Raw genomic sequence first — 16890 nt, forward strand, 5'->3', positions numbered from 1 at the left:
TAGCCAAGCTAAATAGGGAGACTGAAAGAGGGACAGAATGATAACACAGCAGGTAGGGCATTTATCTTGCTGGGGCTGACCCATGTTAGATCTCTAGCATCCCATATGATCCCCTGAGCACGGCCCGTAGTAATTCCTGAATGCAGAGCCAGGAGTAAACCTTGACCATTACCATGTATAGCCCCCAAATCAAAAAATAAAGAAAACAGAACTAATCTTACAAGTGAGTTAGGATTTTCACATGTACACTTCAACTTGCCTATCATTATTACCAAGATCAAGGCTCAACTAATCACTTTAACTGAGTATAGTTCTTAGATATGGCCATGCAGTGGCCTACTACTCTAAAGAAAAACATGATAACTTTCTGATTTAACTTCTAGAGAGTGTCTGCTATGTAAAGCCACTCCCACTGGCACTGGATGGCACTGGGAAGGTCAGGAAACCAGTATAGCAAGAGAGGGGTCGGCTGGAAGAGAGGGGCACCAGCTCACACTTGGTGAGAACAGGCAGGGATTCTGGCTTGGTTTGGAAAGCAGCGAGAGTCTATAAAAGATTTTAAGTGGAGCGAGACAGAAATGAAAACAGCTTTGAGAAGATGAAGATGACTCTGGCTGTCATTCAGAGAATGAACGGGAGTTAGTTCAAAGGGATGATGGACTCCGTGTGCCTAGTGAGGGATTCCATAACAGGGCCTGCCTAGTAGGCTAATGGCAAACTTGATGAATAAAAGGACTATGTAGAAGTACATTGAAAAGTACCAGCTCAAGGAGGTACCAAGTACTTACCAACTAGTTACTAGGTACGTAAGTAGCTTTTCTGGCATACATCATGCACTTATATGCCAGACTGAAGGTAGGCACATTAATAAACAAAATACGTTAAAATATTTTGTTATAAAATATTTTCATGTGTATTCAGTCACTTTTGGTGGATGACACTTGATTTTTCTTCTTATTTTTTGGGGGGTATTGGGTTACACCCAGTGGAGTTCAGGGGCTACTTTGAGTGTATAATATATACTCAGTACTCAATAGTGTCCCCTGGTGGTACTGAGGGGTGGAATTGGGGCCAATGGCATGTAAGGCAAGAAAGAGCCTTAACCTCTGTACCACCACTCTGATCCAATACTTTATTCTTCAATGCTTACTTTGTGTTTGGGTCATACTTGGCTATCCTCAGAGCTTATTCCTGGATCTGTGTTCAGCAATCAATCCTAGGAGTGCTTGGGGGGACCAGATGGGGATTGAAACCTGGTCAGCCATGTGCAAAAAAGCACCCTACCTACTGAACTATTTCTCCAGCTCCAATTTCAAAGATTACTTTTATGCAACAAGTTGACATCATTTTTATCAAGCCTACCTAAAAGTTTTCAGTAACATTTATATGTATATGCTTAGATGCCCTTTACAAACAATGATTTCAATGTTAAATGCATTTTTCCTACACAGAAGCAGTACCAAAACCAATAGCCAGAAGGAAAGCTGTTGAGTAAATTAGCATTAAATGCCACAAGGACATCTGGCCTGCACAAGCACCTTTGTCTTTCATCCTCTGCGGCCCAAACATGAAAGTCTATCTGACAGCCAGTGTGAAATGAGCTCATGAGCAGAATTAGCTTAACTGGATTCAAAGAAGTTGGCTCAGAGAAAAAGTTGAAAACAGAAAATGACATTAAATACAGTGTCACGCTACATCACTGTAAGAAATGGGTCAAACAGTGGTCGAGGACAAGGGGAAAATGAAGCAGAGCACAGGTCTAAGAGTGACAGGGATGTGGGGAGGGGATCTTAGTCCGTTGGTGCCACATGACTGGAGATCACTGGCAGCGTCATGGGTTATGGGTGGAGCACTACATGGGAAGGCCCTGTAAGTACTGTCTACCAATTCCTGCACATACATGCCAGATGCTGGAGGTTCACAGGAAAAATTCAACGTTGTGAGACAGAGGAAGAGAGTGAGCGCAAGAGAGAGACAGAAAGGGAACAAAGATGGGATTCTGTGATCATCACTATAAAGAAGCCAATAGCACGCTCTGATAAAGGTAAATGACAGACTGGGGGGACAGGAAGGAAACTGGGGACGTTGGTGGTGGAAAATATATGTTGCTAAAGGGATGGGTATTGTAATATTGCATGACTGAAACTCAACATTGAATAACTTCATATCTATGTTTCTCAAGGTGGTTCAAGTAAAAAAAATGAAAAAAGTAAATGACACAAGGGTATTGTAAAGCAAAGTCCACAGCTAGTGACAGATGTGATATGTTCTATCTTTCTTCTGCCCACTTTCAGGCCTGAATTCTCTGGCTTCTTCACATGGACAGCTGAATACAATGCCTATCACCTCTTGAATGACTGAGAAAATGACTCAGACCCTTTTTTTCTTGCTGAGAGTTAATGACAAAAATGTGAGGTAGGAGAGATTTGCTGTTGTTCCTATTGGTCATCATCTATTTCTAAACAATCACTATTAACCAGGAAAGGAAGAGCACAGAGACATTCAAGGAAACTATGGAAGCATCATGTACAGAGAGGATGTACAGGTGACCACACACATAGAAAGGACCAGGAAAATCTCAAGGAGACAAGACACAATAGCTCTGAGAGAAAATGAAGCTCAGCACACTAGGGTCCTGGAAGGCTTCCAGTGAGGCAGGAGAGGGGAAAAGTAGGGGACCCCGCTAAGTCTGAGCCAGATGACTTGGAGCTGGGGCCAAGAGCTGGGTACCTGCAGGTGAGGGTTGGGACACAAAGGCAGTATGGTGTTTCTGCTCTCTATAGCAGTGGATTAAGGGCACAGCACAGAGCAGAAAATTCAAAAGAAAGTATCCTGAGAAGATAAGGGGATCTAGGACTGTCTTCAGGGGGAGTTGTCAAGAATAGGAGGAGAAAAAAATAAAAAGAAATTGGGAGAGCCCAGAGAAGAAGATTTTGAAGGAAGAGATTTGGTGTCTAAATCAGATGTAGGGTAAAGAAGGAGGGGAGAGAAAAAACATTGGACTTGGGCCATTTTATAGTCACTGGGGACATCCGGTGAAACAAAACAACCCGAAAATGTGCTGCATGTAAAATTCAAGTTTAAATGCTTAAGATCTCTAGAGGAATGAATATATCACTAGACTGATACAGCTCAAACAGGAGATTCCTCATTTATGACACAGGTTTGGCCAAAACTGGTTAAGAAGAGAATTTGCTCACTATCCATGAATCTTTTCTGTCTTCATACCCAAGACTTCCATTTCAGCTCAAACAAGAATTTGTTTTTTGAGACATTTTACCCATGATGACAGTATACCAGGGACAACTCTTTTTTCTACATGTGTATGTTTTTTGGGCTACGCTTAAAAGTGCTCACGGCTTACTCTCAGTGGTACTTGGTTGACAATATGGGGTACCAAGCATCAAACTAAGTCCACCGCTTGCAAGACAAGGGTTCTGCCTACCATACTATCTCTCCAGCCTCAAAGGACACCTCTTTTCCTAGAGCCTGACATATGCCCCCTCAGTTCTTTCCTCCTGTTCTTCCTCATCAAATCAGTGTCCAGAACACACAGTTCAGAGGATGAGTGGAAAGGACTAAGTGATTCCAGAACACATGGATCTTTTTTCATTGGGCATATCCACCGAATTTCAGTCAAATGCATAAAGTAATAATAACTGGAAAAAGTACTCTTGGAGTTGTTTGTATCATAAATATAAGAGACCATCCTCTAAACTATGAATCTGTAGACTAGGCTGTGATATGGGTATTTGATAAATGTAACATTTTGTCAATAGAATGCCTACAATAGTAACAGGCATATCTGTTAAAGCAAATACTAAAGAAAGCCAATTTTTTTTCTCAAAGAGTTTTCCAGGAAAACTGCTTCAAAACCATAATTCTCATGTAGCAAAGGTGACCCTCTGATGGAAGTGCAAGGAATGGTCCATCACAGAGCAGGGCTGTGCCAGATACCCCATCCCAACTCATTCCAATAGTTCAGTGAGAGATATGAACATGCACTTGCTGGTCAGACAGCACCCCCCTTTCCCTCATTGACTGTTAGAACATAGGGATGGATTTTACTCATCATTAGTATATAGCTACTCTGCTACACAGTCTAAGAAACAAAGGGTGAACATTTTCAATAGGCAAAGAGCATAGAAGGAACAGTTATATACAAAGGGCACGATGAGCCTGGGAAAGTTAGGGGCCTCCTGAACCCCATCAGATAACGATCCCTGTCCTGTTTATTTCCTGCAGTTGTAAAGGAAATCAAATGAGAAGGTGTTTAAGAATGTGGTTGTAGAGAATGACAGAATAGAGCATGTTGACAGGAAGGCCAAAGAATGTGGATTTCTTGAAACAAAAAGGGATTTTGCTATTTGTTTTTTAGACACAATAAGTGGTGCTCAGGAGTTATTCTAAGCGTGGGTTTGGAGGACAAGGTTGGGATATCATGTGGTGCCAGGGATTGAATCCAGGTGTGTGGTGAGAAAAGCAGATATACTCACATTAGCCCTTTAAGCTATTTCACTGATTCTGGCATTTATATTGAATTATACTAACTTGGGAATCTAGGGGGAAAGTGCCTGGTATGGGGTATGGGGCTGATTTTGGTGCTAGAAAAAAAAAGATTGGTAGAATTTCATTGTGGATGAAATAAATAAGTTCATGAAGAGGAGGATTCTTGTTTGAGAGCAATCATGGTTTACGGCCATACCACCCTGAACGCACCCGATCTCGTCTGATCTCGGAAGCTAAGCAGGGTCGGGCCTGGTTAGTACTTGGATGGGAGAGCAATCATGGTGTTGCAATCTTCATGTGAATGAAGACACACATGCAATATATCTCCCCAGCTTTAGGTAAGAAGAATTAAAACAACAACAACAACTACAACAACAACAACAACAACAAAGGTCTCAGATTCCAACGCAGAACAAAATAAGTGGAGGGTAAAAATTAAAGCACCCCAAAAGAGCGAAGGCCACAAATCACTTTCCCTCTAATAGGCCAATTCAAAATAGCCTGGTAAGAGAGAAAGAAAAATCACATTTCCTCTTGAAAGGGCTGCCCCAATTAAAATTCTAAATGTCTCTCACACCAAGAGCACTGGTTTATTGGCAGATTATTAATTCCTGGACCAATGTCACTCTGTTAGACCTGTATTAAAAACGTGGCTTCCGTGGCGCAGGGTCAGATCAGTAAAGAGCTGTTAGCAGATGACAGCTTTGATTACCGCTGGCTGCAGGCAAGACGTATGGGTCCCTGAGGAACAGCAGCACCGGCTGGTGGGACAGTTTGCTGGAAAGGTCAAGAACAAGCATGTCAGTATCAAGGGACGACGGTAAACAGAAAACACTACAAACTAGCTTTGAGGGGATCAAACTGCTGTGTGTGGGGATGGCTCGGGGCCTGCGTGTGTCACCATGTGAGTGAATAACAGTAAAGGGAGGTGGGGAACCAACCGGTAGAACTCATCTTCCTAATAGTTCTTAGGATTTGAAGCTACTGGACTATTCATCATTGCTGGAAAGTGCTTTGTTTTTTGGCCACACCTAGCTGTGCTCGGAGCTTTCTCTTGTCTCCGTGCTCAGGGCTCATTTCCAGTGGTGGTCAGGGGACCATATGCAGTGCAGGGGATCACAGCTACAGGCAAGACAAACATCTTTAATCCCTAGACTCTCACACTCAAACCTATGAGTTGATTTTTACATTTCTAAAGCTTGGACCACAGATATTTATAAAATAGTAATCCTCCCCTCATTTTTGTTTTTGTGCCACATTTGGTGGTGCTCAGGGGTTTTTCTCAGCAGTGCTCATGCACAGGGCTCATGCAGGGCCAGAGACTGAATCCTGGCCTCTTGCCTGCAAAGCAAGCTCTCAGCCCATCGAGTTATTTCTAAAGAATATTCTGTGACTTGTATGAATGCAACATAGAACAGGATTCTTACTCTTTCACTTCAGTAAGAGTAAATGTAACTGGTGACTGATAATTTCCTGTTGACAACTTGTACATTTGTCAACAAAGGCTTAGTTTTTAAAACTACTTTTAGTCACCATGATTCACAATACTATTTCTTGTAGGGTTTCAAGCATCACAATGCCCTGACCTCACACCCTCCACCACCCTCCCAGGGTCCCTCCCAATACTCCATCTCCCACCCAACCATGACAAGCTTAGTCTGTAAAGCAGTTCTGAGGTTCTGTTGCATATGGCCATTTGTTATTCCCTTATGTTACTTTATATCCCACATGGGAAGGAAATCATTTTGTATCTGTCTCTCTTCTGGGTGATTTGAACTCAGCATGATGTCCTTTACATGTCCTAGCCATGTAGTGGTAATCTTCAAGACACTGCCTTTTTTCTAGGTGAGCAGTATTGCATTGTTTCTTTTTCCAGTCAAACTAAGGCTTTCAAAAAAACCAGACCTGTCTGGACCCTGGCAACTCAATGCTACACAAAGCCCAGGTTCTGATTATGGTCTTCATGACTTCTGATGAATTAGCTCTTACCTTGACTCTTCGGATTCTGTCTCATCAAAAGATCTAAAATTTTTTAAGTGAAAGAAAGAAAAAGTTGTATTAGTTGTGCTAAGATTTATACAACAAAAGGAGAAAAAAAATAATATTTTTAGAAGTGTGAGAAGAGAGATGTTTTCACAGGCTCACAACACGGCTTATGCCTCATCCTAACTAATCGTAAACGGATCCCCCACCAAGAAAAATGGGGAATGGGGACCAGGGTTGTAACTTAGTGGTAAAGCTCATGTGTTGCTTGTATGAAGCCCTGGGTTCAATGACATTAAAAAAAATCCTAAAGTCTTATTTTGGGGCTTATGTAATGGAAGTGTTTTTCAGCTTGCAGATGGAATGATATGTCTGAATCCTTGGTGAGTTTTCAAGGGCAAGGAAGCAAGAGTACGTAAAGGGGGCTTCTAGAAGGTATAGGCTTTGCCTATATGAGCTACCCAGGGAAAAGCACTTATTTCTATGTCTGCTATAGAATCAAGCCTCTTACTAACTTATAGGTTTTTTATATAACACTAATATGGGCCAGAGCAATAGTACAGCTTCCCTTGCACAAGGTTGACCTGGGCTCAATCTCTGGCACCACATACAGTTTCTATGATACTTTGAGGAGTGATCCCTATGTATAGCGCTAGTAATAACCCCCAAGAACTGTCGGGTGTTGTCCCAGAAAAAAATAAAACACAAAACACTAACTAATATGTATGCCCAGGGAATACACATATGTCCCATACATACAAATATGCGTATTAGTGTACTAATACAATGATTAAGTGTATTATAGTATTTATATAAAGACTATACAGACTCTTCATTTACATCCCCTGACATCACACATACCAGAGTGGAAATTTCAAAAATGTCTTCGATTCCTTAAGTCTTAACAATGAACTAGATGTGAGACCTACTGGCTATTAACTGGAGCTCTTTGGAGGAATTCCTGAGGCTACAGGCAGGGGGCGATCAAGTGCTGTCCTGACACAAAAGAATGGGTGTGGCCATACTGGCCCTTCCTGGATCATCGCTCTGGTCCAAAATTGATGGAAGAATAATATGAAATACATGCTCAATACATAAACAATTCTTACCCACAACTCTCTGCCTTTGGGAGAGAGGGCAAGTGTCGTACGTTTAGGAAATCAAGAAACAGCTTGGGAAGTTCCTCGTTTTCTAAAATGACAGCCTGGGAAAGAAGAAAACAGAATTGAACAAGTGTGGTGTACTCAGCAATCCATCAAACAAACAATTTCAAAAAGTCATAACCATCCATCAAAGCTCTCACCAGCTTCATTCCTCACATCAGCACAAGGAATAGTTACTACTTCATCCACTAAGAACTAAGGCTGGGCCAATGCTGAATTGTATCTGTCCTCAGACTCAGCTGGGCAGAGCAAGGACTACACCAGGGCCAATTAAAGTGCAAGAAACTAGGGGGCTGAGCAGACACAAGTGTCTGCTATCATGGAGATTCTAACTCTGGTGAAAATTTCCCAAACCCGGGAGCCTCTACAACACTGTGAGGAAATGTATCTCAAACTGTTCTCGCAGAGTATTAAAAGTGGTCTGATACTACACATATTTATCTGCGCATAAGATCACTTCTATTTGGGAAATACTATAAATGGCTTTTTGAATGAAGATTTGGTCAGGATTCCATAGCTAACACTGTTTTTGGCATTTGGATCAACTGGCATTTACTGCTATTTAGACAACTCCAATTAAAGACTCAGCAAGAACTTTTGCACTCTGGGTAGACCAGCATATATACTGGAAAAAATACAGAGTTCATCCATTTAGGAAGTTGTGCTAAAATAACTGGCATAATACCATGACTGTATCAGTTCTCAGATGTTCAAATTATGCCATGTCAAGGACAAACTAATGGTGAAATAGTGCAGTGTCATACTTTCATTTTTAAGAATTTACTGCTCACTACCAGAGTTTGCAGACTACATCCCAGTGCCCCTTCACTCACTTTCATTAATTTTTTTTTTCAGAAAGGCCCAGGAGAAGGCTCTGAGGACAGTATAACAATTTCTAAATGATTGTAACTATTATTCTCAAGAGTCATTTTAATCATTTCCCATAACCTTTCCCTCTTAATAAGCTTGTGTTGTTAATGAGCAACGAGATTGGAAAAAAGACTAGCATCCACTGGCTCCTCAGAAACAGCTGTGCAAAATAGTGCAGAAGATTCTGCAATACATCACAAATAGAAGGTGAAGTTCCATGTGTCCTTACTTCCATGTGTCCATGTAACAAATACAGAGCTGTAGACAGATACATAATGTTCTATTCTAGGACTAATTTACAGTCCTGCTCCATTCTTGCATGGTTTTGGCATACAGTCCCCAACCCCATTTGAGATACAGCAGACTCTGGGGCCAAGCAAATTCATTTCTGTAGAACACTAAGGCTCAGCCTATGGAGGGTGCCATTTTGAGACCCTTGCTTGATCTTCAGCACTACTTTCAGGCAACCTTCCCACTGAAGGTAGGAGAATAAAAAGAGAGAAGGAAAAACACATTCTTGAGTTATCCTTTATACTTTAGACACAAAACCCCAGGTATTTCTTATATTAGTTTATAGGCTATGGCGACTCATGGAGCCCATGGAAGGTAGCTGATAGCAATAAGCAATAAGAATCACTTTTAGTTGAGAATATAAATATATGGAATAAAAAACCTTTACCCTTCTCAAACTTATTTTGATTCCCTTATCTATACCCACACACATCCACCATTATCTATCCAAAAAGTTTATTACTCTTACTTATCAAAATAGAAAAATGGAAAGGTCAGAAACTACACATAAAGAAAAAAAACCCTCTTATACCTAAGGCTTAGTTTCTTTATTCCTTCAGTTAATTTCTTCTAAATCATTTGATCTTCATCTAAAGTTTTATCCATCTGAGAGAATTCTGTGTATTCCAAAAGGTAACCAGTGCCCAGAACATTCTAGGAATCATTGTGAATAAGAAGCTCAAATGAATTTTTTGCCATAACAAGTTACATTAATAATCTACTTATTTTCAATACCTACAATTAATATCTTTTTGAAAAATAAAATTTAATGTAAGAAATAAATTTAATTGTCCAAGCATTATTTTTAGTTATGTGAACAAATAGAAGCTTTAGATAAAAAAAAATGGGGGACATTCTTATCTACACCCCCACCTCTTAAAATAAATTAAATCAATAACAAGTGTGGGACACTTTTAATGACCTGAACTACTTAATTTCCAGGATCTTTAGACATGTCATCCATCACTGCAGTATGGAGGAAGACATCTCTTGAGTGTTCAGGGGTTACTTTGGTTTTATTAATGCAAGATTTAGGGAATTTTAACAAGGTGAATTGTTTATTTGCCTTGACAGATTGGCTTACAATGCACTGGCTACATCTACAGCATGATCATTAATGACAAAAGACAGGCAAAAAGCTGTTTACACTGCAACACCAGGTCAGGAATTAATCCTGCCCAGTCTCTGCAAGCAGAGTAGTCCAAATGAAGACGATCCCATTATTTTAGGTAAGAAACATCAGCAAAACAAACAAAAAATTCCAGGTACTAATAATGAGCACTTTGTTAAATGATCATTGAATATTCTGAAATATATTCAGCACAAAGAAATAAACCATATGAATCTCACAGGATGAACAATTTTAAAGAAAGCAGCACTGTGGGGGCCCTGGGAGTGGTAGGGGTGTGAATTAATTACTCAGAATATTTTCTGAAATCTGTTCAGAATACTGGTAAGAAAATAATACTTAAGTTCAAATAAATAATCTAAATGAATTTATTTAACATAGTATGTATGTTATGTTAAATAACTGCCACTAATTACAACAGAGATACAAAAGAGAAATCAACTAGTCCAACCAAATTTTATGGTTCTTTCTACATGTATGATTTAACTCAACAAGAGAATGAGTAAGTGGGGGTTAGGGATGTTTCTCACAGTACTCCATTTACATTTCTTCAAATTTCAGGAGAGGCTTTTGCTCAAGAATCAAGATCCTTCTGGTGCATCCTGGGCCATTCCAACTTTATTCAATGAGTTAACTCTTTTTTTTTTTTTTTTTTTTTTGGTTTTTGGTTTTTGGGCCACACCCGGTGACACTCAGGGGTTACTCCTGGCTATGCGCTCAAAAGTCCCTCCTGGCTTGGGGGACCATATGGGACACCAGGGGATCGAACCACGGTCTGTCCAAGGTTAGTGCAGGCAAGGCAGGCACCTTACCTCTAGCGCCACCACCTGGCCCCAGTGGGTTAACTCTTAATTTAAAAAGTATACAGGATTTGGGACATTGGTGAAGGGAATGTTGCACTGGTGATGGGTGGTGTTCTTTACATGACTGAAACCCAAACACAATCATGTATGTAATAAAGTTGTTTAAATAAAAAAAATTAAATAAAAAATTTAAAAAATGTATACAGGGACCAGGGAGAGGATTTAGGGACTGGAGCAAAGACTATCTGTATAAGACACCAAGTTCAATTCCAGACATGGTATATTTCCCTGGGCCAATGGGTGTGGGTCCTGCCAGCATCCATATATAAAAACTATAACCTTTCACTTCCCCTCCAACCTTATTTAAATACTGTAGTTTACAAAGTTGTTCGTAATATAGGTATTTCAGGCATTCAACGTTCCAGCACCAATCCCACCAACAGTGTGACGTTCCCTCCACCATAATTCCTAGTTTCCTATACATGTCCCCAAATAATTCATTTTATATATTTTTATTATTTTATATATTTATATTTTATATTTATTTTGCTACAACAGAAAGGCAAATGACTGAATGATATCAAATCATATTTACAGCACGTGACTTGCTCAGCATGACTTTGGATTCATCTCGTATGGCCAATCATTTTCTCTCTTTAGAGAGCTGAATGGTGCAGTCAAAGTTCATCTTAGAACAAGACCTGCTGGGAGTGCCTCTTCTGTCTACCTGGAAGGTTTAGGGTGCAGCTCAGATGAAAATGTGGAGAAAGCTGGGTTGCCTGTTTCATGGAAATGACATGTATAAACATCTTCATTCCCACAGTAGCCAGGTGTCCGCAGTTCCCTGGAACCTCTGCTCTAAGCTCCAAAGTGGCCATGATGCTGTGAGCCACACCTTCCATTTGGAGCCTGAGGATAATCTGCCAGCCCCCAGTGGATAGGCTGGCCTGGCCTCCCCCAGGTCTGCCTTCCTGCCTCCATGTCAATTAGGATCCGATGGAGTACACAGGCGTCTTGCAATCAGAATTCATTACTGCTCAAGGCTCTGGACGGTGGGGGTGGGAGGGAATATCTGACTAGCAGCCAGGTTACCAGTGAAGGATTTGTTCTGATGAACCGAGATCAGCAGCTGTGCAGAAAGAAGAAAGATGGTGTTCATTGATATTCTCAGCTTCTGTGGCTTCCAGGCCACTGTCTAGAATGTGGCCAGCAGTGGGATGTAGGAGTCAGGGTTGGTGAAACACCAAGGCCAATGTATTCCTTATCTCTCTCTCTCTCTTTTTTTTTCTTTTTTTTTTTTTTTGGTTTTGGGCCACACCCAGCAGTGCTCAGGGGTTACTCCTGGCTGTCTGCTCAGAAATAGCTCCTGGTAGGCATGGGGGACCACATGGGACACCGGGATTCGAACCAACCACCTTTGGTCCTGGATCGGCTGCTTGCAAGGCAAATGCCGCTGTGCTATCTCTCCGGGCCCTTCCTTATCTCTTTTGGCTGGTTCAGAGGCGAGAAGGGCCCCACCTCCCACTTCAGTTAAGAGAGGCTGGTGGAGATGCTGAGAAGATTTCCTCAAGTCTAGAGACTTGATTTAGAAGAAAGTCATGACGTCAGCCCAAGCAGAGACAGGATGTAATGGAAAAGAATCTCCCTAGTTCACTATAATGCAGACGAATGAAAGGATTGTCCAAAGCACTGGCAGTGATGAGCCCTGAGGCCCAGCACCATCTCATCAGACTCAGCTGCAGAGCTTGGCTGCCATGCAGTGCTCCTGCACTCAAACTAGGAGACAGTGTTGGGCTGTTTATTTAGGCAGTAAAACATCAGAATTCAAAATGAATGTGACAAGCTGGAGTTAAAGTTACAAATAAGTCTCATTAAATTCTATTTTGCAGGTTTAAGTATAGGGTCAAACATGACGAGAGGCAGAATTATTCATTCAGATACAAACCGGAACAAGCCAGAGAGTAGCTATTTATAAATAAGGTTGAAAGTGAGGGCTGGTCCACGGGTGACCAGTCAGAAGTGCAGCTTCTGTGTCGTGTAAAACAAGCTGTGCTAGCTTTACTACACTGCAACTTTACTGCACCACCCAACCCAGTTGATCCACCAGAGGAGAAGGGGAAGAAAAAAGAGAAGGTGGAGGGGGAGAGAAGGAAAAGGAAAAAGAGAAAGGGAAGGAGATGGAGGAGCAGGAGGAAGAGGAGAAAGAGGAGAAAGAGAGAAGGAAGGAGGAGGAGGAAAAGGAGATGAAGAGAAGGAGGAGAAAGAATATGAGTGGGGAGAAGGGGAAGAGGAGGGAATTGGAATGAGAGGAGGAAGAGGAGGAAAAAGAGGAGGAGGAGAATAACAAAGGCAGTGAGAGGCAAGCAATGAATGAAAAAACACCTGAAAGAATCCAAGCTCTCAAGAAGAGGCCAGCCCACTGCAGGAGCCAAGCTCAGAGAGGGACGGCAGGGTGGGGTGGGGATGGCAGGTATATAAGCAATTATCTTTAAATCACATAACTCTGGTGTTGAAGAGGGTTGAGATTTTCAGAGCTGCTGGGGCAAGCAGGAAGCATTGTCTATTACAGAAGATGAGTTCTTCCCTCATGGAAACCTGTGTTTAAAAACCAGCGAAGTAGGCTTTGGATGAAAAAACCAGGAGCTAAATCTCCTGGGCTCTGAAAGCGGGTGATTGCCCTTCTAGACTTGTGCAGAACAAAGACAGTGCTCAGTCACAGGATAATGCACTAAGAAAATGTCAGCCCGTTCCTTTTTCTCATCATTCTGAGGGGATGTGGAGCACATCAAGGGACTCACACAGGTTAGGGTCTACCACTGAGCTACATGCCTGACCTGATATCTAATTACTTTCTCATTTAGAAAATATTCAGACTAGCAATCAAGTAATTGTGAAGATGCATAAAGGAAATGGGCTTAAACCAAAGAACAGGAACAAGAGCACAGGGACAGAGCCTTGAATACGTGAGGCCCTGGTCTGCTTCTGGCTCTCCAACCAAAGAAACACAACTGCAACAAGCATGCTGCGTACTAGGTAATAGACTGTGATCACTGTATACAAGTCTAATAAATACTACAACTGGGCATAACTTGTATGAAGCAAAAAAAAAGTGTCTTTATAGTGTTACTTTTAGAACAATAAATGACTCACTAAAATAGCCCATATATATATATATACATATATATATATTTTATAGAAGAACTAATAATCTAGGGACCAGGGAGAGGACTCAAAGGGCTGAAGTACGTGATGTGTATGAGGAAGCGCCAGGTTGTATCCAAACAAAAACCAAGCAACATTCTAAAAAAAGTGAAGAATGGGAGAAATATATATATATATACACAGTGAAAAAAAGGTCTGCATGAGACAGAAACAATAGCATAGCTCCCAGCCTCCCCTGCAAGCTCAATGTTTACTCCAGGAGAAATGTCTTTTTTATTGAAAAGGTGCAATTATCATCATGTAACACAAGTAGCAAAATCCCGATTTTTCTACCTTATCAGCTTTATAAAATCGCTCTCCCAAAGGGCACCATTGATTAGTCGCACATGTTCTTTCGGTGACATCCCAAATACTTAATTGTCAGTTATCTTTTCTTCTTCTGGAAGTGAAATGCAGTCACCAAATTACAGAGGGACCTGCTCCGCCTTCACCTTCGCGAGATGCCATCACGCGGCGGAAAACACTGGTAAAATATCACAGGATCGTGTCGGCCGACAATGGGGCCGTATAAACACTGTAATGATTTCCCACGAGTTTCCATTTTAAAAAATTGTCACGAAGGCGAGGTGACACATCTCCGCCGAGGACACAGAAATCGAACGCTGGCATTCTAGTTAGATCCAAACCTACCCAGCAGGCAATTATAACGAGAAGGGAGCAGGGGTGCTGCCAACACGGATGAGACCACTCGCCCAAACTTTCCAGTGGCTGCCCAGGTGGCCAAGCTTTCAGGGATCCAAGTCTCTCATCCTCGGTTCAAACTAGGGCCGTGGAACGAAGCCCTACTGCCCCTTGTCCTTGCAGGTGTATGGTCTCTGGTGCAGTCAGATTCAGTCACTGAAGCCAGGACACTGAACTTGCTAATAAGGGGAAGGAGGGAGTCCAGAAGTGGGAGGATGGGTGCATCCCAGAACTGCAAAACACTCTGAGAAATGCCTATACATAGGGCTGATAGAGTTAGGACACTTCTTCCTGCCTGGCTGCTATTTGGGGGGACAAGCCCAGACGGGAGAAATAGATGGATCCATCCTCATTGCAGGGAGCAGCTTACCACTTTCCTGTGCAAGGGTCCCTCCCCAGCTCTGATACCCTGCATCTGTGCGCTTCTACCCCCACCCCTGCAATGAGTCCCAGAAACTATGGTTTAAGAGATAAAAAGATCTCATAAGGTGCACATCCCATCCAAAACAAAACCACCTGGGCAGCTCAAGAGCACCAACACCATGGCAGCCTGGTTTAGGGGTATGGTGCCCACCAGAGGACGTGTCTAGATGAAAACTGCCCAAGTCCTAGAATTTAAGAAAGTGTCTGCTCTCCCAGGTCACCTGGCAAAAAATAAAAAAAATAGGCGCTGAAAGGAGAATGCTGACAAGGGTCTGCTTACCATGGTCAAGGAGCTATGAAAATAAACAATGTCCTTTAGCATAACATTTTTAAGAAGAAACATATCACTTCTGTTAAAAAAAAAAAAGGCTAAAAGGGCAAAATTACATGTGTAATAGAAAATGGAAAACTATCTCTTTTTTTTTTTTTTTTTTGGGCCACACCCGGCGGTGCTCAGGGGTTACTCCTGGCTGTCTGCTCAGAAATAGCTCCTGGCAGGCACGGGGGACCATATGGGACACCGGGATTCGATCCAACCACCTTTGGTCCTGGATCGGCTGCTTGCAAGGCAAACCCCGCTGTGGAAAACAATCTTTTGAGTTGCTTCTGTATTGAAATTTATGTTTGGTGCATTTCTGGATTATAGATTCCTAGAGAAATATTTATTTCACACAACCATGATTGGGTTCACAGGACACTTCTGTCCTGTGGAGAAGATGGTCTGAATTTGAATAACAGCAGTTAAAAAAGTGAGGTGACAAATGGGAAGAAGTTACTCTAAAGGAAAATAGCTGGATGGAACATGAACTGTTACATCTCCACTCTTTAGACGAGCTCACTGGCTAGCTCTGAAGTGTTTCTCAGTCCAGTCCATGGAGTTAGCTCCTATGACTCTATTACACTGTACCACTATACTTCCCTTTCAAATATGCCTGTTCTCTTTTCCACAGACTTTTCTTTTATTTTGGGGGGAGTCACAATGGCTGCACTCAGGGGTTACTCCTGGCTTTGCACTCAGAAATCACTCCTGTCAGGTTTGGGGGACCATATGGGATGCCCGGGGATTGAACCCGTGTCTTTCCTGGGTCTGCTGTATGCAAAGCAAGTGCCTACCACTCTGTTACCACTCAGGCCCCTCAGACTTTTCTTAAGCGCTGGTTATTTGGCAACTTATTTTTAGGTTTCCATTCAACTGTCTTTTTACTTGGAAGTTCTTGGACGTTGGACCTTAACCCCGTGGTGCTTGTGCCAGTTGATTTCCACCAAGATTGTCTGTTATTTAGAGTTTTGTAGTTTTGGTCCATGAGCTAGCTAATCATTGTCTGGAAAAGGCTGGACAAATTTGAGATATGTCCAATTGGAATGAATTTTCTTTTGCTTTGAGGAAGCAAATTCCTGACAGGAATTTGAGAAATTTAAGAATCTGTAATATGAATAATTCCTAAATTGTCTAGAATGAGGATTTTAGATGGAATACACACTAAAAATAGAGGCTCCAAACTTACGAAATACTGTAGAAACATTAGAGAAATAATTGTCCAATATCAGTGAACCAACCTTCCTTCCTTCCTTCCTTCCTTCCTTCCTTCCCTCCTTCCTTCCTTCCTTCGTTCCCTTCCTTCCTTCCTTCCTTCCTTCCTTCCTTCCTTCCTTCCTTCCTTCCTTCCTTCCTTCCTTCCTTCCTTCCTTCGTTCCCTTCCTTCCTTCCTTTCCTTCCTTCCTTCCTTCCTTCCTTCCTTCCTTCCTTCCTTCCTTCCTTCCTTCCTTTCTGTGGCCACACCAGGTGAAGCTCAGGGGTTACTCCTGGCTATGCACC

At 41.9% G+C, this 16890-nt stretch overlaps 1 protein-coding gene and 1 pseudogene across 1 annotated transcript in view; one reads left to right on the forward strand and one right to left on the reverse strand.

Annotated features, from left to right (window-relative positions):
- The window catches only part of SNX24 (sorting nexin 24), a 161722-nt gene that overhangs the window by 2098 nt on the left and 142734 nt on the right, over positions 1–16890 (reverse strand). The window contains exons 4-6 of the mRNA XM_049771409.1: positions 7602–7696; positions 6499–6531; positions 5222–5286 (exon numbers count right to left, since the gene is read on the reverse strand). Coding sequence (XP_049627366.1) covers positions 5222–5286; positions 6499–6531; positions 7602–7696 — 193 coding nt within the window. The remainder of the gene's footprint in view (positions 1–5221; positions 5287–6498; positions 6532–7601; positions 7697–16890) is intronic.
- LOC126008166 (uncharacterized) lies at positions 4692–4802 on the forward strand (annotated as a pseudogene).

This window comes from Suncus etruscus, chromosome 4, assembly GCF_024139225.1.
Source record: "Suncus etruscus isolate mSunEtr1 chromosome 4, mSunEtr1.pri.cur, whole genome shotgun sequence".
NCBI classification, from domain to species: domain Eukaryota; kingdom Metazoa; phylum Chordata; class Mammalia; order Eulipotyphla; family Soricidae; genus Suncus; species Suncus etruscus.